Source organism: Manis pentadactyla, chromosome 16 (assembly GCF_030020395.1).
Source record: "Manis pentadactyla isolate mManPen7 chromosome 16, mManPen7.hap1, whole genome shotgun sequence".
In the NCBI taxonomy this organism is placed as follows: Eukaryota; Metazoa; Chordata; class Mammalia; order Pholidota; family Manidae; genus Manis; species Manis pentadactyla.
In genome coordinates this window covers 39,476,024-39,503,634 of record NC_080034.1, presented here as the reverse complement: position 1 = coordinate 39,503,634, position 27,611 = coordinate 39,476,024, and the positions used below count along the sequence as shown (strand labels likewise).

The following is a 27,611-nucleotide window of genomic DNA, read 5'->3' as shown; positions in this document are numbered from 1 at the left end:
TGAGTCACTGAATGCAGTTGAGACTCTGGTCAACAAGGACAAAGGAGGAACAGCTTTTGGTTAGACAACCAACAGTGTCTGCTGCTAAAAATGTCTCTTGCAATAAATCAGGCATCCCTACCATCTTCCCACACTGTCCTCTCACAGAGGATTCCTTTCTTTGGAAACAGACACAGAAATACTATAGAATGCAAAGTATGGGGCTTACAGGGTCAAAGAAGTTTCTATGTGTCAGGACAAGCAAACACAGCCCCTGTCTCTCCCCTCTCTGGGGGTGGGGGATCCCTAGGAGGGGGTGAGTTATGGGAGGGGTCATACTTGGTGGCTTCCTGATATAGTGGTAATGCAGTTTTATCTGGAGCATAAGCATCTCTCTTTAAATACAGTACATGATTTTAAAGGTTGGCTGCATCCCTAAGTGTACTTTTGTACTGTTATAGAGCCAATTTTTTTGTCCAAGAAATGCAACTCTACCATATCATATGAGCCATAGAGCAGCTAGAATTTGGTGTGTGGGAACTCTCCTTTTGGAAAGTGTAATGTTGGACATGCCTGCATTTGTGGTTTTTTTGACCATACCTTCCAGCACTGTCCATTTGAACTTTCTGCAGTGATGGAAATGTTCTATATCTGCACTATCCAATATGGTAGCCACATGTGGCTGTTGAGCACATGAAATGTGGCTAGTGTGACTGAGGACTTGATTTTTCTTTTTAGGAACTGAATTTTCAATTCTATTTAACTTAAATTTAAATAGTCAAATGGTGCTAGTGGCTACTGTAATGGACAGTGTAGCCTTAGACGCCGTGAGTTTTCCCCGTTGTACTCGGCAGTGTGCTGGCTTGTGGTGGGGCTTGAGAGACGCCCAGCACACAGAATACTTAGAGCTGGATGGGTTCTTACTTAGAGGACACCCTGTCTAGTGGATGTCGGCTGGAGGCCCCTGAGATCCCAGAGGGCCTGGGTTATTTTGAATATTGCAGAAAACTGTACCCAAATTGAGCATCTCCTAAGCTGAGGCAGGCCAGTCTGTCCAATACCTCAGAGCTCTTTGCTTTTGCTAAGAATTTTCTCAATTCCAAGTAGAATTCCAGGTTTTAGATAATTGCATAGCATGTGCAGTTTCTGGTAGAAAAAAAATCTTAGGAAACCTGGGTAGTTCCTTGAGTGAAGAAACACAGGAAGGGTCCTTCAGTGGTGCAGAAATTAGAGATTGCTAATCTGGTCCCACGCCCTCACTTAGAAGAGAGCAAACTAATACTCAGAGAGGGGAGTAACCTGCGCATGGCCACCTGGCTGGAACAGGGCTGAGTCTGGACTAAAAGCCAGAATCCCAGGTTTGTTGAAGAAGCCAGGGTCTGGATGGTGTTCTTGTGTCCCATTGTGCAGGAGTCTTCCCTGGGCTGTCAGCCGTCCTGAACAGTGATGGTGTCTGTGGCATTCCCTTTAATCAGGGACCAGAACAGGTGGGGAGATTTAAAAACCTCTTTAGTGGTGGTGTTACAGATCAGGTGCTGTAGGATAGGACCAGTTCTGGAAGTGTGGTCTCTGGAACCCTGTATCATAATGGGGAACTAAATCATAAAAATGCAAATTCTTCTGCCCTACTGCAGACTTACTGCAGTGGTCGGGCACATTGGTGCTCTCTACCCCGACCTGTGAACCCCACCTCCTGCTGTTCACACCCTGGTGCACCCACGCATCCTACCATTGACTCTAGGCTTGGTCATGTGACTTGCTTTGGCCAGTGAGACATTGGCCAGCATGACTGAAGCAGAGGCTTGATAGATAAGTGCTTACACACTGGAACCTGTCCTTCTGGAATGTTCACTCTTGGACCCCCAAGCTACCCCATAAGTAGGTCCAGGTACCCTGCTGGAGAGACTATACTCAGGGGGAAAATGGAGTGTGAGTGGAGGGCTGGGAGAGGGACAGGCACCCAGCCAGCAGCTGCTAGCTACCCCAGTCATCTCATTGAGAGTCAGTCATGTGAATGAAGAAGCTGCCTTGGACGTTTTAGCCCCAGCTGAGGCCATGTGGAAGAGAAGAGAGCCCAGCATGGAGAGGAGGGATGCCTTGTTACTGCTGGTGGGGATGGAAGTGCTGGCCCCCGACTTGTTCTCTGTCACCACCCTGGTGGCAGGGGATGGGACACTGGTTATACCCAGGCAAGCCTCCCCACTCTGCCTCTGCTCATGCAGCTGGGTTTGGGGCTGAGGCCGCAGTTTTTTCCGGGGTGTTTGGCTAGAGTAGGGCACTTATGTTTTAAAGGTTTTAGTCTTGCTAGGCTGTGCCTGTCCTTGTCCTCTGACTAGAGAGGACAGGCTTTTCTTGGGGATGTTTTGTCCACAGTCACAGGTATTTCTGGGTTGTTGACTTCTCCAGCTCCAAAGGGAATGTTTGGGTTCAAAAGAAAACCCAGAGAACTCACTGCCACATTGTCCCTTGGGTCCTGAGGTCCCTACTCAGTCTGCCTCCTCTCCCCTTTTAGAGTCTCCACAGGTTTGGTTTACAAATAATGTCCAGGGCTTTTAACTTTACTTCACAGGAGTGACAGGGAGAAGTACATCTACTCCAGGATCCAGAAGTCCAGATTTGCCTGTTCTTAAACTTCATATAAATAGAATCCACTGTGTGTGTTCCTTTAAGTTTGGCTTCTCTTGTTCAACATGATGTCTTGATACTTATCCATGTGGTTGTGTGTGGTCAGATGTTTTCATTGCTGTATAAGATGTAACCGTGTGAACAAACCACACAGTGGGATTTGCACAGTGGAATCCTATACAGCAGTGGAAATGCAAGCTGCCTCTACCACATGCAGTAAACCACACAATTTCCTTATCAGTCCTGTGGATGGTCACTTGGATTGCTAATAGTTTTCAGCTATTATGAACAAAGTGCTTTGAACAGAATTTGCTATGATGAACAAATGTTCTTGGACATGTATTTTTGTGGCCAAAGCACTCATTTCTGTTGGGAATAACTATTGGAAAGACCTCTCAGCTGGTCTGCTTGCTTCAGCCCTTGCCTCCTAGTCACTTTTCCATGTAAAAGCCCCAGTGACCTTTTAAAAGCATAAATTGGATCCCTTCTCCCCTTGCTCAAAAATACCGAAGTCTACCTGTAGAGTGAGACAGTAGTGTTCTCACCATGATGTACAAGGCCCTATAGGGTCTAGCCCCTGCCCACCTCTTCTTTATTCCTACCTTATTTACTGCCTCTCACTGCCTGGCTTACTATACCTGCCATACCATCATCTACTCACCCGTCCAACCATCCAACCATCCATTAGTTTTGGAGTGCCTTCAACATGCCTACCTCGCTCCTGCCTCAGGACATTTGCCCTTGCTGTTCCAAAAGTGCCAGAAGACACTCTTTGCTGAAAGCATCACATACCTCCCTTTCCCCCTTTATTTAGGTCTCTGTTCCAATGTCATCTCTTCAAAGAGGGATTCTAAAATGGTCCCGATAGACTCATCCTGTCTATCTCTTTACCCCACATTATTTTTCTTGATAGCACTTATCACCACCTGAACTTCTATTGTTTATTTGTTGTGTGTCCCCCCCACTTTGGCATGAAGTGCCCATGAGGTTGGGTGTTGTCTGTCTGGTTATCTGCTGTATCCCACTCCCTAGAGTAGTGTTGCACATAGTAGGTGCTCAGGAAATATGCGTTAAATGTATTAAAGACACTAGCATGGGATTTGGTCAGATGCCACGGCTCTGACACCAGCTTCATCTTCCAGCTGAGTATCATAGGACAAGTCCTTTAACCTAGCACTTTTCACCATCTAGTCTCCTGGGGTCTTGTGGCAATGCAGCTTTTTAGTTAGGAGGTCTGGGGTAGGACCTGAGATTCTGCATTTCCTACCAGCTCCCAGCTGGTGCCCAAGCTGCTGGACCTGGAACCCAGGCTTTCAGTAGTGAGGCCTTAACTACTGTGAGCCTCAGTTTCCACATCTATAAAATGGTTCATTATGATAAACAAATGGGCAAAGTGCATAAAGCACTGTGCGTAGTGCCTGGACTTAGCAGGTCCTCGATAAGTATCCACTCCTCTTCTGCATGCCTTTGTGGGTCTGAAACTCGACGTTGCTGCTGATTTTCTCCCTTTGATTTTCTCTATCCCCATGTGTTTAGCCCCCTACACAGACACTCAGAGGAGCTTTGTCCATTTTATCTCTCAGAGCTGGCCAGCCCCACCTGTCATGGGTAGGGGTTTGGAGGATTCTGGCATTTTGACAGTCATGGGAAATTATGCAAATGAGATGCAAAGCAGCATCTAATCAGCTCTGATTGCCTTTGCCTGGTGGTGGGGAACATGTGGGATAAGTGTGCTGGGCAGGGAAGGGAGTGCAATGAATGTTTTTAGGGATGGATGAGGAGGTGGTGACAGGACGGGTTGGCTTCTTCTGGGGGGCATGAGGGGGCTGTTCTGTGATCTGGGTGAGGCCTCCTTGTTTGCAGACTGATTCCGTCTGTGGGATTGGAATGTGGTTAAGATCCAGGAATAGGGGCTGAGGTTGGGCTTGGGGTATGTGTGTGTGTAGTGTAAGGGGTATACCTGACCTGTCTGGACCTGCAATTGGGGTAGTAGAAGGCTGCAGATGGGTGACTTGGGGGCCCTCTCAACAGCAGATGTGGCTGGATCAGGCTGACAGTGGGAGTGGGGTGGGGGTGGATGCCCTCTGGGCTGGTCAAGGAAGGGGTGACAGAAGGGGTTAGCTTCTTCCATGGAGCCTGAGTGTGGAGGACAGAACTGGGGGCTCCGCCAGGCAGCAGATGGGGCCAGATCAGGCTGACAGAAGGGTCGGCGGGGAGCTGTCTTTGGTATCCTTGGATGAAGCTGGCTTTTTAGGAGAAACATGATCACAGCTGGGGGCCAGCAGGTGGGCAGGGGGCTCTGCTTACAGTGCCTGGGAACTCAATCCCTCCCTGCCTTCTAGCTAAGGTTTCCCCCGCTCTCCAGGGAGCTTTTGCTCTCAGATACCAGGCATCCCTACCCCCCTGGCCTGAGCCTCCACCTGATCCTCTGCTGAGGACCTCCAGGCCTGAGGACAACCCACATCAGGCGGCTGGACCAAGGAAGGCCAGGTTGGAAGTCACCTCTGAGGTCATTCTGGGGGGTTCCTTATTCATACCCATTACTTGACTAACACTTCATATGACCTTGCCCTACCTTTGATCTAAGGATGAGAAGCACACTTGCTGTGAAACTTCTAGAAAATGGGTAGCTGTTGCTGTACCTCCTAATCAGATCTTTCTTAATGGAACCAGTGTGGAGTATTGAGAAAAGCTTGGCAGGCAGAGGTTTCAAATCGCAGTCGAGGCATTTACTAGCTTTGTTCAGTCTCTAGAGCTTCTGTTTCCTAATCAGCTCTGGTAGGTACCTCACCTGCAGGGCTGCTGTGACGGCCAGAGGCGCTGCAGGAGAACAGGAGTTCAGTGGATGCACCAGCTTGTCGCCCTTGAGGGAGGGACTTGGTTTTGCCCGTGGCTCATGGCTGTGTCCCAGCACCTAGGACAGTCCCTGGCACATAGTGGGTGCCTAATAAATACCTGCTGAATGAATGAAATGCCGTGTCATCTATCCCAAGATGATTATCCTCCCTCACACTTGACATCTCTGATATTGGGATGCTTCATACAATTTATGGCATATCTTAGTGTAGTTGGCATCTGTCTTATGATTGAGAGGGGTCTTAGATGGGATGAAAAATGGAAAAGGCTATCATTATTATAAAAAGGCAGTTTTGTTTTTGCTTTATGCTTAAATTTCAGTGGGCTTCCGGCTCTTTCCAATTATATCTGCCCTCTCTGGGCTGTGTGCGGTATCTGAGAATTGCCCTGGGGCACAGGGGCTGCTGTGATCCTTGCCTGAGGTCTGAGGTGGTACTGGGCTGGGGACATCACATCCTGTGGGGCATGCTGAGTGCCCTGGGCTCCAGTCTCCACCTGATCTGCTCCCCACCCTGCCCTCCCCCATCACTTGATGTTGTCCCTCCTGGGAGGTGGCAGGGCTGTCTGAAGCCTTTCATAATTCCAAGTCCCAGGACTGGGCAGCAACTGCAGCTGGGGGTGGGTATAGGCATCTGTGATCCCTAGGCTGAGGGAGATCTAGGTAGATCTAGTCTGGATGGGCAGAGGCCTTTCAGAACGAGGAAGGTGGAGCAGGTACCCGGTTTCCACCCCACTCCAGTCCCTCCAGCAGCAGAGCTGAGACCCAGGGCGCAGATTAGAGTCTGGTGGCGAGTGTGGAGTGGACAGAGGCCCTCTTTCAGTGCTCACCTTCAGTCCCCTGGTTGGGACACTTTAACTTTGCCACTGATTGCCTCCCACGAGGCTAGGGTTGGGGGCTTTTGTGTATAGCCGTGATTCTGTGTGGGAAGCATTTGTGTGTGTTCAGATCTGTGTAGATGTGTGTACACATGCCTTAAAGCTGGGTCTGTGCTGATAGTAGTGTTACGGTCACGTGTAGTATGTGAGTATTACCTGTGCCTGAATCTGCAGGTACTCAGACCTGTGGAAATGCATGTGCACGAATACATGCGCTGCGTGTTTGTATATATACGTGTGTTGATGGGGTGCATGTGTGCATGGACACACAGAGTGCATGGGTCATGTGTGCAGTGCTGACCATGACAGTATTTGCTGTGTGTGTGGGAGTGTATGAGGGCTGTGGCCTGTGGGGGAAGCACCAGAGGTGGAATCACGAGGCCTCACTGCCAGTAACTAGCCCAGGAATCTTGGATGCTCAGACAAGTTGTTTGACTACTGTGGGCCTCAGTTTCCAATCTGAAATCGGTATGGAATCTCATATAATGAAATTGTAGTTGAGCATCTCACACTCAGCCTGACCCTGAAAAGACTTGAAATAAAAATTTGAGGAATGAGAATAAATGGTCAAGCAAATGGAAGTCTTTTATGGAATTTCAGGCTGTAAGATTTTAAGGGCTTGAGGGAAATGAGTGGAAAGGGGCAGCTTACAATGTCTTGAACAGATATTGGGAAGCAAGGTCTCAGGGAGAGTGAGAGGAAAGGGGCTGGAGCAGGGTGCTCCCCACAGTCAGGGGTGGCCGTGTGAACCTGTGCGTTCACCAGCATCACGGTGAAGGTGAAGGTGCCACGCAGAAGGAGGGTGTCCCCTGGTGTACATGGGCAGGAGGCTGTCTGTGCAAGCATTGCCCGGTTGCCATAGAAACGAGCAGAAGGAGGTGGGTGGCTGGAGAAGGAGGCGATCGGGAGGAGGGAGGAGGAGGAGGCGGCGCTGGGGGGCGGGGAGCTGGCTTCCGCAGTTCTGGAACTGCTGCCTTCCTGAGAAGCGGTGGAGGGAACCCAGGAGGACAGAGCCCCCAGCCCGGGCGCCAGGCCCCCTCCCCACCTGCCACCACGGAGGAGGAGGAGGACAGCCAGCCCCTCCGGCCCTGGCCTGGCCCAGCGGGGGCAGTGTGCTCCTACCTGCCCCTGGCTTGGTGCCCAGCCAGGCCCAGGTAGGCATCCCAACCGGGACAGCTGGAGGAGGCTGCATGGAGGGTCGGGGCCCACTGCCCCTGCCTGCCTACCAGCAGTCCCTGGGAGGAAGCACGCAGGCTGGAGGGGCCAGGGCCAGTGGACGTGGGGGGAAGCAGCCAGCACCCTGGGAGGCCCCCTTAAGATGGAGCCTGCTCATCAGGAGGACTGCCCCTCTCTGTTGCCTTCCCTCCTCTGCACTTCCATCCCTCTCTCCACCACTGCACAGGTTCTGACTGTAGAAACGCTCACTCCATGAGGGAAGTGGGCTGAGGGGGGCTGGGGCTGCCATGGACCCACAGTGCACCCCTCCCAGGCTGAGGCTAGAGGGTGGGCAGGAAGAAGTGGAGATGGCCCCCACCCCCACTTTGGTCAAGGCCAGACCCTGGTCATTGGAGCACAGGCCCACGTCCCACCTGTCTCACCCCCCACCCCAGTGGACATCCCTGCTGGCCCAGCTGGTCTCAGGCATTGGGCTTAGAGCCCCCTGGTCAGGCAAGAGGAACTTTCTCCTTCTCTCCCAAGCTTGGGTTCTTTTCCCTCATTCTCCCTGCAGACCTTGATTCCCCAGGTCTCTCAAAGGACCACTGCTCCATACCCAGTAAGCCCAGGGTTTCCATACTGGGGTACAGGAGATCAGCCCCATTGGGTGGGGGTGCCTGTGACCCTCGCTCCGCTCCGCTTCTCTCTCCCTCTGCTGCACTGCTCCTGGGGGCACTGCGGAGGAGCCTCTGACCACTGCTCAGGAGGGGGTGGGTCTGGGGCCCAGGGAGGAGCTGGGCCGCGCTGCCTGACTCTGGGCACACAGTGGGCAGGAGGGGGCCTGCAAGAGTGCAGTGGGTGGGCTGCAGCTGGTCCGGGACAGAGCTGAAGGTTGGCATGAAGGGGAGATCCCAGCCCGAGAGAGGCAGGGGGCTTGGTGTGGGCAACCTTGGGTGCACTTCAGGTACCTGGGCAGCAGAGGGCTTGCCCCCTCTCCCACCCGCCATTTCTACCCAGCACCTCCTGAGATCTGGGCTGGGTCGTTTGTTGGGCCCTGGCACCACACTGTGGGGCTCCCTGTTCCGCGGGCACTGGGGCAGAGGGCCTGATACAAGGCCAAGGGGGGTATTCACACTGAGAAGCTGATGTGGCTTCATTCATTTCAAGCATTAGTTGCACCTGCCAAGCCTAGGCCAAGAGGGCTCCTGCTTTAGGGTTAAGGGCCTGGGGTGGAGAGAGGGCAGGAGTGGGTAGGGGATGTAGATGTGCCCAGGAGCAGCAGCCAAGTGACCTGTGGACACTCGCAAGCCTGGCCCCTACTTCTCTGACCCCACCACCCTCTTCCTTCTGGGTTGGCAAAGGGTGCCAAGCTGGGACCCATGGCTCCCCTCTCTCTTTTGGGGGGAATCTGGAGACCCTCCCGCTCTCCAAGGCCTGGCACATGCATCTGTCCTGCCTCATGTTGACAGCCAGGGTGGGGGGCTGCTGAGTCCTGGAGGACAGGTTTTTGGCAAATACAGGAAGGAGCTGTCCCTTCCCCGGGCCCTCCAGGTCCGGCCCTGACCTCCCATATCCTGGCCTGCCTTCTCTAGGCAGTATGTGCCCTCTCTTTCATTGTTTATTGTCCCACAGTCCCTGGCTCTGTCTTTGCTTGCTCAATCTCTCGCTTACACTCTGGCCCCCAAATGCTGGGGCAGTGAGCCCACCAGATCGGCCTCCTGGGGCACATTTCCCAGCCCCACCCCATGGCACCCAGTGGGCCCGTAGCCCAGCGCACTTGCCTAGAAGCCAGGCTGGGTTCCCAGTCTGCCCCGAATAGCCTTCTCTATTTCAGAGGTTGCTGAAGGGAGGCCCCAGGAACACTTGAGGCCTGGGGCTCAGCCAGGAGTCTGGCCCTGGATTGGAAGAACAATTTGGCCCCGGGTAGGCCCCCATATCCCATGCCTCACAGGAGCTGTAGGGGAGAGTAAGGAGACATCTCCATTGGCTCTTTATGGGAAACTGAGGTCTGTAAAACTGAGTTCCTGGGCTCCCCCCAAGTGCCCCATCTCAGGAAACAGCATCCTACCTGCCAGTTGCTCAGGCCCAAACCTCAGAGCCATCCTTGACTCCTTCCTCTCATACAATCTGAACCATCAGCAATTCCCTTTGGCTCCAGCCGCACGGTATTTCCAGACTCCAACCACTTCTCCCTGCTTCCAGACTTACCACCTTGGTCGAACCCACATCTTCTATCACCTGGAGGACTTTAGCCGCCCACCAGCGGGCTCCCTGTCCTCCTAGCCCTGCCACCTCCCAGGTCCACCTTTTGCTCAGCAGCCAGAGACCCTTTAAAACCTGAACCTGATAGCATCCCACCTCTTCTCATGCCCACAGGGGCTCCCATCTCACTCTGTTGGGTGGGGGGAGTCAGAGGCCTCTCTCTGACCTACAAGGGCCCGTGTGCTCTGTGTCCTCCCCCCAGAGTCTGCCCCCAACCCCATCCTCATTCCTCCCTTCTCCCTCTCACTCTACTCCAGCCACATAGCCCATGTTCCTCAACTGAGGCAGCCCTGTCTGCCTCAGGGCCTTCGCACTGGCTGTTCTCTCTGCCTGATGCTCTTCCCCCAGATACCTGCACAGCTCCTGCTGACCTCCTTCAGGTCTCTGCTGAAATGTTGCTTTCTGAGCATGGCCTTCTCTGACCATCCCTTGTAAAACATCATCACTCCAACTCCCACCATCCCTCTCTGTCCCCTCCCTGCCTTGTTCTTCCCCACAGCTCATGTCACCTTCCAACACACTTGATCATTCACTTGTCCTTCGGCTTTCTTGTCTGTCTAGTCCCTCTAGAGAGGCAGCTCCATGAGGCAGGATATTTTCTGTCCTCTTCATTGCTATAGCTCAGAGCTGTGCAGCAAGGATCAGGGCTGCAGTTGAAAGCCAGGAGCCTCTGTCTCTGGCCGGCTCACTGAATGTGTGCTAAAATGGGGGGCCTGTGATTCCCCTCACAGGGGAAGGGATGCAGTATCCCCCTGGTGGGACATTTGCCCCAGAGGCATCGGGTTGGACAGAGTGTTGTACGTGGGTTGGGTCTGTGCTTCTTGCCTCTTTCTGCTCCAGTCATGGCCAGGGCAGCTCTACCTGGCCAGGAAGGGGAGGTGAGCAAGCTGCATGCATCCCACCCCTAGTATTGGTAAATGGGGGACCCCTTCTTCCAGGTCAGAATTCATCCCAGAGTTGTGTGCTTTCAGCAGAGCACGCTGCACACCCACCTGGAGCATCACCCAGAGGGCATAGACCTGGGCCCTGCCTCCAGGAGGCCATGGATGCAGGGGCCTTAGAACAGGACAGACAGCCTCAGAGGGACCGAGTGTACGATGACTGGTCTCGAGGAGAGAGAGATGCACCAGAGCAGAGAGGACGGGCCTGTCTCCCCACCAGCTCGCATTCCTGCCTCCCCACCTGTGGTGTTCCCACTGGGGCTCCTCAGGAAGCTGACTCTGAGACAAGGAAATGCTGAGGGCGGTTCATCTGGGAGGCAGTCCCTGGAAGCACTGAGAGTGTGGCAGCGAGGCAGAGAGATGCTTTATCAAGACAGTTCCCACTGTGGGCAGCGAGGGCTCACTTGGGGCCCTCCGAGAGGCAGTGCAGGACACCTCAGGCTTAGCCCACCAGGAGGGTGGCGTGCCGGGCGGGTACACCAATGGCAAGGTCATTGCTGGAGGGCTGCTCCTGACTCTTCCAGGAACTGTTGTTAACAACCTAAGGAGGGGATATTTGTTCATTTCTTGGCGTCCCCCGGCACTGGAGTGTAAGCTCCGTCCCCTGCTGAGCCTGCAGCTGGTGCAGCCTTAGAGGCCCCCTGGAGACAGTGGGCTCAGTGAGATGATGCCTCATCCACTTGGCCTCGAAGCAGGGGAGTGAGGGGGGCTGCCTTTACAGGTGATTTTCTGGAGGAGGGAGAGGACCTGGGTCCTTGGGGAGCTGGAGGGAGAAGAGAAAGGATGGAGTGGTGAAGAGCCAAAGGCCCAAGTCTAGGAAGTGGGCTAGGGAAGTGGGGGGAGAGAGCAGCTGGGGGCAGCTGAGGTGGCTTTCCTGGCTGGGATGAGCCCAGCTGGTCTCCTCTACCTTGGGCCTCCCTGGGGAACCTCTGGCCTGAACCAAGACCTGGGCTCAGCCTCGCTCTGTCTCCCCATTTATGTTTCCATCCCCTTCCTTCTTCCCCACCTCGGGACTCATTTCTGGAGGGAGGGCCCCTTGGGGACTTCCCAGGGGACATTCCCTTGGAGGAGACGGAGGTTGGGGGGCCTGGTTTTTAGACCCAAAGAGAAGGCAAGAGGAAGCCAGGCCTGGGATCTTGTTTTCTCAGGGGCCTGGAGACCTGGGGGTCCCACAGGCGTCCCAACCATCACAGAAAGGCAACTTAGTCTGCTCAGACCACTATAACAAAATTCGATAGCCTGAGTGGCTTAAACAACAGAAATGTATTTCTCAAAGTCCTAGAGGCTAGAAGGTGCTGGCCTCTTGGGTTCCTGGTGAGGCCTTGCTTCCTGGCTTGCAGACGGCGGCCTTCTCGCTGCGCCCTTGCTTCCTCGGTGTATGTGCATGGGGAGAAAGAGCAAGACCTCTCTCTTCCTCTTCTCATAAGGACACCAACCCTATTAAATTAGGACCTCACCCTTATGACCTCATTTAACCTCAATTACCTCCTAAAAGCCCTATCTCCAAATACAGTTACATTGAGGGATAGAACATCAACATACAAATTTGTGGGGACACAATTCAGTCTTTAACAAAGGTCTATGGGATGTTAGCCCAAAGAGGGGAGGAGGTGTGAGGTCATCCAGACAGATGAGTCTCCTGTTTTGAAAGCTCTGTAGCTGTGGGAAACATGGGTAACAATAGCTATAATAATAATAGTGGTTAACACAGTGCTTCTTACATGCTGGTTACTCAATTCAGCCTCACACCAACCCCATGGCATAGTTGGTATTATCACCTCCGTTTTGCAGGTAAGAAAACTGAGGCACAGAATTTAAGCAACTTGCCAAGACCACACGGCCAGCAAGCTGCAGCACTGGGATCTGAGCCCAGTCCCTCTGTCTGGCCCCCAGACAGTGCTCACAGCCACTATGCTAGGGTAGCAGGAGAGCAGGTCGACACCCCTGAACCAGTCCCTGAAAGATGAGGCTCATGGCAGGTGTGACCAGGAATTGTACCAGGGGGTAGGGGTCGGGTAGGTGAGGGCTGGGATATTCAGGGGAGGCTTCTAAGAGGGGTGGGATTGAGTTGGTCATTTTATCCTGAGGAGAGGTAGTGAGGGGAGGGAGGAAGGCATGCACCCCAGGCAGGGGGAGGGCGTGAGCACAGGGGCAGAGGCTGGAAGGCACACAGGGTCCTGAGGAGGAGGGCAAGGACAGCCCCTGACAGCTAACCTGGCTCCTCGTTGCATCTGGACCACGGCAGCCCCTGTGTGGCCCCAAGTCAGGCACTGTGAGCCCGTCCATCTTGGGTGAGGTGAGCAGGGGAGGAGCTGCTGGGAATGTCTGTGGGACCTGAGGCCCACCCGGGGTGAGGGGAGGCAGCTCTGGCTTCCCACGCCCCTGCCCCGGTTTGAGCTGAGCCCTCCCTTAGGCCAGAAGGGCTGGGGTGACCCCCACCCCCACCCCCCACCGAGTGCCAGCTCTGGGCTGAGCATGGGGTTGTGGGTGGCAGGGGAAGGACTCACCCTGGGATCTGAATCTGACTGTCTCCTCCCTGCTGTGTGACCTCGGACAAATTATTAACCTCTCTGAGTCTCCTAGAAGGCAGGGAAGTCTTTGCCCATCTCAATGGGTTGTTGTGAGGATTAGAAATAAAGTGTATATGAGGAGGCTGGCACATAGTAGGTAATCAAAAATGGTTGTTGTAGTTGACATAATGGGAAAGTGAAGAGAGGGGTAGTGTAAGAGCTGGAGGTTGTTGACACCTGCTCTGTTTGTGTGCTATAGAGTCCCTGAGGAGGGGGCCCCATGCTGAGGGCAGAACTGTCATGAGGGCTCAAGGAGGAAGACTTGGAACTGGACCCTGAGGGTTGCCCAAGAGGAGAGGAAGGGGACCCCGAGAGAAGCAGGACACCTGGCAACAGAGGACAGGTGGCATCCAGGATTCCCCTCTTGTGAGATTCTTTGGTTGTGTCACCAACATTATCAACATTTATTGGGCACCTACTGTGTGCAGGTGATTATTTGTCTCTGGAGTAAAGAATTCAGTGTTTCTGCTATTTAATGAATGAATGTTCCACAAGGTTCTTGGCATGTATTCATTCATTCAACAAAAATGTATCACACACATACTCTGTGTCAGGCACTGCTCTGAGTGCTGAAAATACAGCAGAGAGCCTGACATACAAAAATTGCTTACCTCAGAGAAGTGACATTCTAGTGGGAGAAGAAGACACTGAACGTGACAAATACTCTAATGTTGAGAGCCTGTCATCTGGTGACTAGTGCTGTGGAGAACAATAAAGTGAGCAGAGGGAGAAGTGGGGAGTGCTGAAGGTAGAAAAAGAGTTGCAGGTTTAGATGCAGGGAGGTGAGGACATTCGAGCAGACCTGGAAATCTGGGGAGAGCATTCCTAGCAGATGCAAAGGCCCTGGGGTTAGAACAGCACGGAAGTCAGTGGGACAGGAAGTAAGGGTTGAGGGAGGTGAGGGCAGAGAGGTGAAGGGAAGGGCAGTCACACAGGGCCTCCTGGCAAGGAATCGGATTTTTACTCAAGCAAATGGGGAGTCACTGGAAGATTCCAAGTAAGGCAACAGTGGAACCTGGCATAGTGTTTACACATCAGGGTTGGTGTGGGGCAGGAGGAGAAAGAGGAGCTGGGTGATCCTGAGGCCTGTGGTTAATGACTGATGATATAGGAATCCACATAGCACCATTGTCCATACCAGGCCTGCCTGCTCTGGGCTCATGTTCTTAATTCTTCTATGCCTTCTTTAAGCCAAGGGTGGGCAGAACCTGACCAAGGCCCCTGCTCTTCATTGTCTTTTAGGGGCAGCTGGTGGTAAGCCCAGGGCCTGAGGAGGGACACCTTTCACCCTGGAGCTCCTTTCTCCATAAAGGAAAGGTCAAAAGTCCAGTATGCAAACCTCACTTTTCCATAGTGATCTCTGTTTTTCAGAATGAGCTCCTATCCTTTGTCATTTGATCTTCAAAAGAAACGAAGTGTTGTTTTCCCATCATATCAGTTAGAAAACCAAGACCGCATGATGGTACTTGGCTGAGGTCTCACTGTTAAGTGGTAGAGCTGGAGCCAGAGCTCCAGGCCCCCCGTTCTGCATGCTGAGGGTAGACCGTCCTTGTGGGCCAGAAAGGACTGGTACCCTCCCTGGCTCACAGGAAGAGAGGGTCCACCCTAAACGGGACTACCACCCCCACTATAACATGGTGACAAATCAATGCTGAGAGCTGACGAGCTCTTCCAGTCCTGCCTCAGCCTCCGGGCCCTTGTCTGCAGTGTGGGGATGATCAGAGCGCCTGCCCTAGGGCTGTTGTGAGGAGTTGATGAGTTAAGACAAGGGAACAGTCCTCCGCTCCAAGTGTGTGCTTCCTAAATGCCAGCTATTGTTACTAATGATAAAGGGCTTACAGGTCTGCAACAGCTTTACAGCCACTGGTGAGGAAGGTCCATGGGCCTTGTGCCCATCTGATGGGTTGAGGAAGACTAAGAGCATGTTGGGCCTGCACACAGGAGTGGCAGTCACCGGTCACACCAGCTTCCTGACTGAGAGATGCAGCGTTTTCAGTGATGGCAGCCGCTGACTGCCATTGGGAGACATGGCATTTGGCCAGAGTTCAGCCTCCCAACTGCCCCCCAGGGGGAGTGAGGCCCATTTGGAGGAGGTAGGGCAGCATGTATGGTGTGTGGCCATATGGGGCTGGGGAGCTCACGTACCCCTTCCACAGCCCCTCTCTGACCCTGCCTGCCTATCTCCTGAGCCCACCTCTGGGGGTGTCCAGCCAGGGGTTGGAGTGGGTCAGACCCTCACCATGTCATCTAATCCTGAAGTTGAATCGTGTCATCCTCATTTCACGGCCAGGCCCAGTGAGGCCATGTGAATCGTCCAAGGGCCCCTGGCAGTTTGGTGGCAGTGCAGGGGACCCCAAGGCTAGAACTATTTCTTCTATATGCTGCCTCAGCTGGCAACCTGGAGACTTGCTACCTGCCTGACTGAGGGAGGAACCACTGCAAGTCCACCCTCCCTGCGTCTGGACAAGGTGGAGAGTGGCCGTCACCACGCATTCCCTTCTAGCCTGACATGCCAGGTCTTAGCCGCACTGTTCCCTCTCTCCATGCTTTGAGCACACCCTCGGTCCTGCCCCCTGGCTCCCTCAGCTCTCCCCTACCACTGACTGGAGGGTTTAAAAAGATACGCAGCTTATGTACACAGGGCAAAATTGAAAAGGCACGAAATGACCTACCATGAAAAATCTCTCCCCCACCCGATTTCCCCAGCCACCCTGTCCTCCCAAGGCAGCCACCGTTACCCGCTTTCCGAAACTGTTCCCTGCTTCTGTATTCCCCCCCATACAAATGGAAGCATCCAGAGCCTCGCTGTCCTGCATCTTGCTCATTCTGTTTCAGTGACATGGCAGCGGGAGGCTTCTGTTCGGGACTAGAGCATTCCGTCACAGGCCCGCACATAGCTGTCTTAACCCATCCCCGAGGTTAACCCATCCCCTGGGTGGGCATCTGGGTTGTTTTCCAGCCTTTGGCTTTTACAAGTAGTGCTGCAGCAAGTGAAACTGGCATCATGAGTTCGCCTAGCTGACTGGAAGCTGAAATCCTATGAGCGGTGCTGCTGGGTGGAGGATGTGTGCCCTCCGTAATGGTGAGAGAGGACCCCAAGGTGTCCCCATCAGGATGCACCATGTCATTTCCCCACTGTCATGGGTGGGTTCCACCTTCAGTCCTGTGAGGGAATGCCCCGACTACCAGCCCACTGACAGATGAACATTATTTGGATCCCAAAGAGCAGAACTCTGTCTTTAAGGGTTCTAGATGGGGCTCTGGCCCTGGGGATACTTACCTAACCTGGCTGAAAGTCCCTCATTAAATATCCCTGTTTTACTTCTCTGATTCTGAATTCAAAGTATTCTTTATGAAGTGAGCTCTGCTTTATAAGTGAAAAGTGCTAAGCTAAGAAGAAAAATTCAGACTCATTTCTTTGTCCCTTGATGACTTCCAGCCACCTTCCCTCTACATGCCCCCCTCCCCAAACCTGACATGAATTTGTAGGAAAATCTGTCTGAGGTTTTGCTAAGGGGAAAGGAGCAAAACATATTTAGTGCCTGAGAGGGGCAAGGACGCAGTACTGGGTTCTTCCTGGGAACAGAGCACTAGCCTCTGGACAGATAGGGAGACTGTGGCTAGAGAGGGAAGGGACATCCTTGGTCAAGAATCCTCACTTGTTGGGGCCACCTGCCCTGAGCCTGAGGGCCAGCTGCTGGCAAGGGACCCCCAGGTTGGACTGAATCTTGCAGTCCTCGCCCTCACAGGGTTCCCAGTCCCCAAGATTGCAGCACAGAGGCAGGGAGCATCCCCTGCCCGAGGCTGACAGCCCCTAGTGGGGTCAGGCCTGTCCTGGCCTTGCTGCCCTTTGAAGACCAGGCCTCTGGCCCTCTGGGTCCTGTCCCCTGACTGCTGAGCTCTTCTTGCCTGGGGTGGCAGCAAGGCCTGGGTTGGGGATGGGAGTAGGGCAGCCTTCCCCATCCCTGGGGCAGCACATGGCCTAGATTAGCCAGCTGTGATGCCTGACGACAGATCCAGGCCACACACAGCTGCCTGATGCTCACAGTAGTCTGACCTGTGGGCCATGAAGCTGCATGTCCAGGACTCTTAGGAGACATGTAAGCAGCTAATGGAGGCTTTTGAGGCTGGACACCAGGGTAGCCAGGAGGGCATTTACAGGGACCAGCGGCTCAGAGAACCAAAGCACTCAGCCTGGGCTAGAGGTGGGAGGGGGCCCTTCTTCCAGCTTCCTAGGGAGCTTGGATCCAGGCTGCAGGTGGGGGGTTTGGGGAGCTGAGACCAGGGACTCTGTGTTGGGTGAGGGTGGGGGAGCTGAGGAGGATCTTCTGGGCTGCTGCAGGGGTCTGGCTGTGTCAGGCAGGTTGAGAAGCCAGCTGGGGTTCATTGAGCCCCAATGGGTTCTACAGGGTGCCGGTCCCTGTGGAGGGGTACAGACATGGAAAGATAAGCCTGATTGTGGGCTTTGAGGGGCAGTGTGTGTCTACAAAGCCAACTGTACACTTATATAGAGTGAATGTGTAACTGTGGCTCCAGCTTTCAGCTCCAAGTCCAGGAGCACAGAAACAGCTGGGGGAACATGGTTCTCGTGGTTGTGGCAGGCCTCTGAGAAGAGGTGCCCGTGCGGGAGCTGGAGGAAGAATTTGGGGGAGAGGGGAAGGAGAGGACATGAAGTGAAGGACTCCTGGGGCACTGGGCATGAGAGGGGCTACAGGTGACTCTTGGGGTTTCATCAGAGGGTTGAGCTAGTCCCTGGTCAGGAAGTCCCCAAACCAAGGCTCATGTCTCTGGCAAATTGGGACCCCAGGCCTGGAATGGAACACGTGGGGCACTTCCCTCATCTCCAAGGATCTTTCTCCTGCCCTCCCAGCGCATGAACAGCCCAGCCTGCTGATCATCGCTCCGCATCAGTCCAGCCCCCCACGGCCACACCATGTCCGGCTCCTACGACGAGGCTTCACTAGCTCCAGAGGAGACCACTGACAGCTTCTGGGAGGTGAGGCTTTGAAGCTCCCCAGGTCAGGGGACCAGACAACCTGGCTGTCTGGGAAGCCAGGCTCCCCCCACCCCCACCCCCCCATGCAGGCAGCTGTAGCTGCGAAGTGGGGTAAGATTACTGTCCACAGGAGCTCAGAGCTCCTCTGCCCCACAGCTGCCCCCGAGACATCCGGTAGCATTTCATGATGTGGAATAAGCCGCTCCTGACGCTCTGCTCTGGGGGTCCTGGCTCAGACCCTGGCCCTTCTTCACACAGCCAGGTGTGGGGCTTCACAGTTTACACAGTCTTTCACAGCTGCTGCCCACCCCTACCCTGTGAAGTGGGCAGCGGGTGGAGAACTGGTCAGAAAAGTGGAGTGAATTGGGGGAGCCCCATGGCAACGAAGAGGTGGAGACAAGACTAGAAGCCAGCATTTCAGGAGCCTTCCAAAATATTTGAGACCCAGAAAAAAAATTTCTATTGGCTTCCAAAACCCAAAGTGAAAACTGCCAAACCTAAATTAATAAGTGTCTAATGAGATGTCTACAAAACATAATATTATGTCAAGAAGCTGCAGCTCAACTCAATGCTTATATGACTCTATATAAATATAATAGATTTAGCTCACAAGAACTAAATGAATAATTCATTCTAGTCCAAATCCAAATTATAAAAATCCCTATGCATTTTGTGGCAGCAAGGAAATTATGTTTACAGTGGGATGAGGGGGTGTAAGACACCGTGGGGTGTGATGCAGGGTGCCAAGGCTTTTGAAATGAGGCGGTCTGGAGCCCCCAATGCATTACCACCGGATGCGCGGCAGTGAAGGGAGAAGATCGGTGCGGCAGGCGCCCCCTGCAGGACGCGGCATTCAGGGCGGGCGCACCGGGTTGGCGGGGCGGGGAGCCCGCTTGAGTAGTGCCTGCCCCTTGGCCGCCAGGTGGGGAACTACAAGCGGACGGTGAAGCGCATCGATGACGGGCACCGCCTGTGCAACGACCTGATGAACTGCGTGCAGGAGCGCGCCAAGATCGAGAAGGCGTACGCGCAGCAGCTCACCGACTGGGCCAAGCGCTGGCGTCAGCTCATCGAGAAAGGTGCTCCCCCATGCCCACCCGTACGCACGTCCCGGACCTCAACAGGTCCCCCAGCTGTCTGGGTCCTGGGAGCACCAGCCACTTGGATGCATGTGCATCCTCCGGCCACAGGGCCTTTGCGGGCACTGTCCCTACATCTGCATTCCTCCCCTCCCAAACCAAGCCTGGCCTCCCTCTCCCTGCTCAACTCAACTTGGTACAATTATAGGTTGGATTAAAAAAACAATAATTTTATTTTCAAATAATTTAAACTTAGAGAATAGTTGCAAAATAGTACAGAGAACTGCATACCCTTCACCCAGTTAGCATTGTACCATTTATTTTTTTCACCGCTATCAAATTTTAAAAATGCTTTTTTTCCCAAACTATTTAAGTTGGAGACATGTGCCTTCACCCTAAGTCCTTCACATATCTCCTAAGAATAAGAACATTTGCTCATGTAACCATAGTTCAACTGTCAAATTCAGGATGTTTACTATGGCCCACATGCAAACTTTGTTATAGCAACTGTTTGTGCTGGTCCAAGATCCAATCCAGAATCACACATTGCATTTAGTTATCCTGTCCCTAGATTCCTTTAATCTGAACGTTTCAAGTTGGGCTTTACATATATTTGTTAATATTTTTCTCTCCCACTAGACTCTAAACCCCAAGAGGGCAGAGGCTGGGTTCATATTGCTCAGCAAGTGCCTGGCAAAGAGTTGATGCCCAATATACAAGCAAAAGACTGGAATGTCTGGTTCCAGTGGCTTCCTGGCATGTCTCCATGTCATCCATCCAACCAAATGTCACTAGTTGGTTCTTGAGTTGATATTCAGCCAACATTCCTGGAGGACATACTGGTGGTGTGCTGGTCTTGTGAGGGCTCATGGGATCCAGGCTGTCTCCCATGGGCTCACAAGCTGATAGGGAGACAGGGAGGAGGCACAGAGGCAGATACTATAAGAAGAATTTAGTGAGTGCTGCAGGCTAGGAATGTGAGGATAGAGTAGTCAGAGAAGGCTTCCTGGAGGAGGTGGCTGTGCTTGGGCCTTGGGGGATGGATAAAACAAAAGAGAGCAGAGGAGGCTATTTCTGCTGCTGTGGGAAGTATGGGAAAAGCCTCAGAAAAAAGAGGTGTGAGGGGGGCCTACTGACCCCATCCCCGTTTCCTCAGGCCCACAGTATGGCAGCTTGGAGCGGGCCTGGGGTGCCATAATGACAGAGGCGGATAAGGTGAGCGAACTGCACCAGGAGGTAAAGAACAACCTTCTGAACGAGGACCTGGAGAAGGTCAAGAACTGGCAGAAGGATGCCTATCACAAGCAGATCATGGGCGGCTTCAAGGAGACCAAGGAGGCTGAAGATGGCTTCCGCAAGGCCCAGAAGCCCTGGGCCAAGAAGATGAAGGAGGTATCCAGTGGATGGCTGCCACAGATGGGGCCAGGGAGGGGGGCTGAGCTGAGAGGGGCAGTCTGATCAGAGGGAGGGTGTCTATAGATGGGGGGAAGGCAGTGCCCACAGGGATGCCACATGTCCTTCCAGGAGGAAATGTCCACAGTGGCAGGCACTGCAGTGCCTGCCTGATGGGAGGGTGTGCATAAGGGCAGCAGGCAGGGCCATGCAGGGAAACATCCACAGATGGGTGGGCACCGGTCCCAGATACCTGGAGCTGGGCCTGCAGTCCTTCTGCCTCATAAGGATGTGAGCTCACAGCTCCCACCTCAGGAGACAAGAAATGGACAGTGGGAGGGTTTTCCTCCTTTGCCTCCTGTTATCCCCTCCCCATAGCTAGAGGCAGCCAAGAAGGCCTACCATCTGGCCTGCAAAGAGGAGAGGCTGGCCATAACACGGGAGATGAATAGCAAGACGGAGCAGTCAATCACCCCCGAACAGCAGAAGAAGCTGCAGGACAAAGTGGACAAGTGCAAGCAGGATGTGCAGAAGGTGCCACAGGGCTGGGGTCCGAGGGTCCCTGGTGGCTGGTGGCTGGAAGCTGCAGGCTAGGGTCTCACTCTCCCTTTGCCCTGATGCCTACAGATGCAGGAGAAGTATGAGAAGGTGCTAGATGATGTGGGCAAGACCACACCCCAGTACATGGAGGGCATGGAGCAGGTGTTCGAACAGTGCCAGCAATTTGAGGAAAAGCGACTGGTCTTCCTCAGGGAGGTGCTGCTGGACATCAAACGTCACCTCAACCTAGCTGAGAATAGCAGGTAGCTGGGCATGGCAGCATGGTGGGCACGGGCACAGGCAGCAGAGGGTAGAACTAGTATGCAGGGCATCCTGGGCCCTGTGTTATAGTGACACAGCGCTGCAGGGGCCAAGGGGGAAAAGACTCCAAATGCAGTGGCTGCCTGCATGTAAGCCATGCACATTAGGTACTCAAGAAACATCTTTGGATGGATGGGTGAGTGGCTAAGGTGGGGATGGAGAAGGGTGGCCACTGGGTGTGCTGGGAGCTGCCCACACTGAGACTGTGCCTTGGAAACCCCACCCAACTCCTAGCTGGAGGGCATGCCAGCACCCTGGGCCCCTGAATGGGCTCTGGCCCTCCCTAAGGTTGAAAAAGGGCCTTGGTTCATCTTGTTCCCCACCTCCCATCTCCCCTGTGCACAGCTACATCCACGTGTACCGGGAGCTGGAGCAGGTCATCCGGGGGGCCGATGCCCAGGATGACCTCAGATGGTTCCGCAGCACTAGCGGCCCAGACATGCCCATGAACTGGCCCCAGTTTGAGGTGAGGGTGTGTGGGGATGGGGAAGGGAGTCTGAAAAGCCTGGAAGAGGGCTCAGGGAGCAGCGCTCTGGCCTGACTGCTCCCCTGGCACCCACCAGGAATGGAACCCAGACCTCCCTCACACCACCACCAAGAAGGAGAAACAGCCCAAGAAGGCAGAGGGGGTGATGCTGACCAACGCCACTGGGGTGGTGGAGCCCACATCCCAGGCAGGGGACCGTGGCAGGTGAGTGCCTCCTGAGGAGCTTCCTGGGCCTGCACACTGGGGCAGCTGAATTTTATTTCAGGAGACAAGAAATGGCCTGAATTACAGCAACCTCATGCTTCTCTCAGAGATAGTGGTAGCTGATCCTTTGAAATCACCTACTGTGTCCCTAGCACTGTTCTAAGCATTTTCCATATATGAACTCATTGAAGTCTCCTAACATTCTGAGAAGTGTGTAAACGGTCTTATTTACAGGAGGAGAAACTGAAACCCAGAGAGGTTAAGTGACTTGCCCACAGCTAGTCAGTGGGCCTCAGAGCCGGGATATGATGCCCAAGAGGCCAGGCTCCAGAATCCTCACTCTTAACCACCAAGCTGTACCACCCCTCTCAGATAAGGGGTTGGATGTTCTCTGGGGTCCCTTTAAGCACCTCCTCACTCAAGGGCTGAGTGGAAATGCTCATAGTCCTGCCTTCCATCTGTTTAAAGAGCTTTCAGTGAGGGCCGTTGGCTCCGGACCCCTCTCACGAGGCCCATCCGTGAGAGGCAGTACATGCCAGGTCCTCTCTCCACCCTCAGTGTCAGTAGCTATGACAGGGGCCAGCCTTATGCCACCGAGTGGTCTGACGACGAGAGCGGGAACCCATTTGGGGGCAGTGAGGCCAACGGGGGTTCCAACCCCTTCGAGGACGACGCCAAGGGGGTGCGTGTGCGGGCACTCTACGACTACGACGGCCAGGAGCAAGATGAGCTCAGCTTCAAGGCGGGTATGGTGCGGGGGCTGGCGGGGCGGGGCCTGAGGGCAGGGAAGCAGGGATTTGCGGAGCATGCGGCGGGGCGGGGCCTGAGGGCAGGGAAGCAGGGATTTACGGGGACCGAGACTCGAGCTGGAGGGCGACAGCGGGTCGGAGAGTGGCAACTGGGGGGCGGGGACGGAGTCAGGACCTGAGAATCGCGTGAGGGCAAGTCCAGGTCGTTGGGGACTGGGTCGGGACCAGAGAAAGAAAGCTGGGGGTGGAGCCTGGGCCTTGGGAAGCTGGGCTGAGACCCAGTTAGGTGTGTGACTGGGGCGGCACGTGGGTGTCGGGTGCTGCTGGCGCTGTTCTCCAGCGGCGGGCTTTGGGGCAACGATTGGGGTCAGGGTGGGAGGGGGCTGGGCGTCGGGGTCGCCCAGCATAATCGTTTTGGAGGGCTAGCAGTGTGGGGTGGGAGTCCGCCCTCTCTGAGCCCCTGTCACGGAGCTCCTCTGTGCCTCTTCCTAGGAGATGAGCTCACCAAGCTGGGCGAGGAGGACGAGCAGGGTTGGTGCCGCGGGCGGCTGGACAGCGGGCAGCTGGGTCTCTACCCAGCCAACTACGTGGAGGCCATCTAGCTGCCCTTCTGCCCTCCGCACTTCCCCCCTCCATCACCCACAGCCTCCCCTTCCTTCTCACTCTTGTCTCCTTCCCCTTGCCATAGAGTTCCAGACATATTTTCCGACCAAGCTTTTATTTTTTTAAAAGTTAAAACAGGACAAAACAAAAATTACAAAGAGACAGAGCACTCGCAGGGTCGCCCGGAGGCCAGGGTGGTGGGACTTGCGGTGATGGCTCCAGCGTAGGCGAGGGTTTGGGGACTTAGCGCAACAGACATCACGTCTGCTCTTCAGATCCCACCAGAGAGTCTCCGGGGCCCTGAGGGATGACTCCTGGACCCTTCGCCCCTGCCCCACTGCCCCCACCCTACCTCAGCCCTGCCCTCCCTCCTCAGGCCGCCAGCACCTGCCTCCATTCCCTGGGCCTGGTTTTTCCCACCTCTGCCTCCTGTCCACCCTGCTGCCCTTCCACAACCGCCCTTTTCAAAGGCCTCCACTCCAGACCCCAGAGAAAGGAGGCCTCCCAGTCTGTCGTCTTCCACTGCCTTGGGGAGTGCCCTTCTAGTTCACCCCTAAGGATTGGGGGGGCCTGAGGAGAAATGGTCACTCTCCTCCCCCTTAGAGATTCCCAGGAATCCCCAGGCTCCCCCAGACACAAAGAGGAGTAAGCTGGACTTGGTGACAGTCGGTGGTGTGGAGGAGGGTGAGAGAAGGGGGCAGCAGTCTGCCGCCTCCCCAGGCCAGGCTCGGCGCCGCTGAGGGACGGCGACTCCGCCGGGGCCCTTCATCCTGTGGGCACAGGCTCCTCCTCAGGGCCACACCCCTCTGGCACCCGCAGAGACCCCGCTCCCTCTCAGAAGTCCTCAGGCCGAGGGGAGGGGCCTCAACACCCCGGGCACCGCCGGCGACAGTAGCAGCCTCCTCCCGTTTCCTGGGGAGGAGAGCATCGCCCGCCCATTCTGCCTCCCTCCCTCCTTGTCCGTCTAAAACCGCAGAATCACTAGGCGCAGCCAGCCTCCACGAGACTCCCCATCCCTCTCTCCTCCTCTCTGGCCTGCCTGGGGAGACACTGCAGGCCCAGGGAAGCTTCCAGCCTGGGGAGAGCCTGCAGCCAATGGGAGAGGCATGGGGTTGGCATGGGGGAGAGCCCTGACCCTCAGGAGCAGAACAGTCACCCTGTCTTTCTTCCTTGTCCCCCCTCTGCCAAACCCAGCGCTAGTCCCTGGAGCCACACTCCCCTTGCTGGCAGCCTCTCCATATCTCCAAGCTTGGGTCTCAGTTAAAGGACTTTTGGGGATGGGAGGAGGCAAAGGGCCTGCCCAGAACAGAAGTGTTTCCCATGGTTAGTGAAAGTGGTGCTGGATTACCAAGTATCCATACCAAGTATGGCCTCCTCCTGGGAGTGGGTGGTGCAGAAGCAGACAGGGCTGGACAAGACCCCAAGAGTGTGTGGGGGGAATGACTGGAAAAGGAGTCTCTTGGGAAGGTCTGGGATGAGTCCCTGGGACTTCCTGAGGCACCAGGTGAGCCTTGATCACAGGTGATACCACTTCTGAGTCTCGGGATTTAGGACCCCCCTTTCCAGAGACGATACCAGCCCCCCTGGGCCTTCAGGTAAAGAGAGTGTGAAACTCCAGCCCATCTGTCACCCCTCAGTCCTCTTTTGTTCCCTGCTTCTTCCAACAACCCTCTTTTAGGAGGTCATAGACCCCAGCCTCAAAGCCCTGACCCTGTTAATGTGGGCAAGAGGATCCCGGCAGACTGGCAGGGGTCTGAGCTGGGGTCGCCCTCCCTCAGGGCCAGAGTTGGGGGGTGGGGTGATGGCACTCCCAGGAACAGGCACACTCCCCCCAGCACCCCCCTTCTTGTCACTGTCTGCTCACTGGGCCTTTGCTACAGCCTGAGATGTGCCCTAGGCCAAACAGAGCCTGAAGCAAGATTGCGGAAGTCCTCAGTCCTCCAGACACCAGAACAAGAGCCTTTTCAACTTCTCTTCCAAGCAGAAGTTGGGGTTAGAGGCCTCTGCCCCCCACCAAGTACCCTTTGAAGGCAGGAAGCCGGCACATGTGCACCTTGGGGCCTGGGCTCCCCCTCTCTGTGCCAGCAGCTTCCCAGCACTTGGGGAGGGGCTGTGGCTCCTCTGGACCCCAGGCCTGTACCCCTTAGCACTCTAGCTGCCCACTCTGGGGCAGGGGCTTGAAACCCCATTCCTTTTGATTAACCACCTCCGCAGCCCCTTTTGGGGCCACTCTCTCCTTGGGACCCCAGAGTGGGAGGGTCTCCCAGCTGGAAGACCCTCTGAGCTCCAGGAACCCAGCCCCACCTATCAGCACTGGTTGTCAGGGCACTCAACACAGCGCCCCTCGCTGTGCCCACCACCTCCTGTAGCCCCCGCCCGCACCCTCGATGCTGCATGGGCCCTCCCTGTGGGGCTCGGTGTAATGTGTTTTGTCCCCAGTTAACCACTGTTCTGCGGCCTGACTCTGTAAAGAGCCTGGGCTGCCCTGATGCCCGCCTCTGCCATCCTTGGCTTCTTGACTCCATTAGTCCGACACTTGTGAAACTCTGAGAAGTACTGTGGTCTCAGCAATGCACCTGTTTTGTACATGATTGTGTAATTTAAAGATATAAATACAAATATATATATATATATATATAAGTTATGATTGTATGACTGTGGATAAAATCCAGAACTGTGTGAACCTGGCTGGACATTGTTATCTTGAGTTGTGTCTTTCACTCCCCCTGAGTTACATGTGGTTGGGGTATATGTTGGGGGAGGTAGTGCCCAGCATGACTGGGTGCTTTCCTGGCTGACCACCAACTGTCTAGAAGACTGAACGCTGGTCCCTTCACCTTCCAGGGCCCAGCATCCTGTCTGTACAGGATGCAATCTGACGTGCCTGAGGCTGTGGCCTTTAGGGTCCTGGGTGCATGTGATGAGATCTGACCAAGATAGCTAGGGCATTTGGAGTCCCAAATTCAGAGTTCAAGGGTGAATTTGACCCCCAGGCAGATTTCAATTTTTAAAGCAAAACTCTAGAAGGACTGCTGAGGCCTGTGGTTCCTGTCTATCCACAGTCCCAGGCTCCCTATAGTATGACATTGGGCCATGCTACGTTTTCTGCGTCCTGCCCGACCTCCAGCATTTCTGTCTGGGACCCCCTAGGAGGGCTCCTGCAAGAGATTTCCTCAGGAGGCTAGGCAGGATGGGGTCTCTGGGTCTCTGTATTACTAGGCCCAGGCCCTACTCTAGTCTTCCCACCTCCAGCAAGATCTCTTCCGGGACAAGGCAGGCATCCCCGGCCCAGTCCCAGTTCTGCCATCAATTCATTACATCCCCATGTCCTCACCCCAGCCTCATCTCCCCACAGTCTAGTTAGATGTCTCTCTGAGGCCCCTCTGGCCCTGGCAGCCTGGCAGGACCCTGACACAAACCTGTTCAAGGCAGATACACTGCAGTCCCCTCGCCCCCTGCCCCCAGCTTTCCCCTAGCCTCAGGGTGTACCCAGGAGGGAGAAAAGGTCAAGATGGGGTTGAATCTGTTCTCTACCCTGTATCTTTCACCCCTCAAATCTGCCTCCAGTGACAAGCCGCTGCTTTTAGCCAATCAGAGGACTTCAAGTAAAGACAAAAGGTTTCCTTGTCTTATTCGTGCAGGTTGCTGCATGTAGTTATGGGAGCCCTGCAGGCAGGGTCCTGTGAAGAGGGTCAGGGAATACCTAGGTTAATGGGGCTCTGATGGGCAGATGTGTGGAGGAGGAAGAGAAATCTGGTTTGCCACCAGCACACAAGGTGTCACGGATGTGTGTGTGCCTGTGGCAGATCCACAGCCCAGACAGCTGCCCCATCTGACCCCCCACAGCTCCCCTTCTGGAATGGCTCCAGCAACCCACTCCTAAACCCTAATCCCCCTCTGCTTCCTCTTCCCCAGCCCAGCCTGGGATTGGAGGCCTCTGCAGGTCCAGGCCCAGCTGGGGACATACATGCAGGTG

At 54.7% G+C, this 27,611-nt stretch overlaps 1 protein-coding gene across 8 annotated transcripts in view; it reads left to right on the top strand.

Moving 5' to 3' along the window:
- The window catches only part of PACSIN1 (protein kinase C and casein kinase substrate in neurons 1), a 49,241-nt gene extending 22,981 nt beyond the window's left edge, over positions 1–26,260 (top strand). For 2 of the 8 annotated variants that reach the window (XM_036887062.2, XM_057494377.1), the window contains 10 exons: positions 13,464–13,692; positions 18,135–18,260; positions 19,183–19,339; positions 20,496–20,731; positions 21,110–21,265; positions 21,359–21,534; positions 21,938–22,058; positions 22,156–22,283; positions 22,842–23,029; positions 23,525–26,260. In XM_036887062.2, the coding sequence (XP_036742957.1) occupies positions 18,198–18,260; positions 19,183–19,339; positions 20,496–20,731; positions 21,110–21,265; positions 21,359–21,534; positions 21,938–22,058; positions 22,156–22,283; positions 22,842–23,029; positions 23,525–23,634 (1,335 nt within the window). In that variant the 5' untranslated portion in view covers positions 13,464–13,692; positions 18,135–18,197 and the 3' untranslated portion in view covers positions 23,635–26,260. Of the gene's footprint in view, positions 1–7,291; positions 7,491–13,463; positions 13,693–18,071; positions 18,261–19,182; positions 19,340–20,495; positions 20,732–21,109; positions 21,266–21,358; positions 21,535–21,937; positions 22,059–22,155; positions 22,284–22,841; positions 23,030–23,524 lie in introns of those variants that run through there. The other 6 variants (XM_057494376.1, XM_036887060.2, XM_036887064.2 and 3 more) reach the window with 5 other exon arrangements.
- Positions 26,261–27,611: the final 1,351 nt, after the last annotated feature.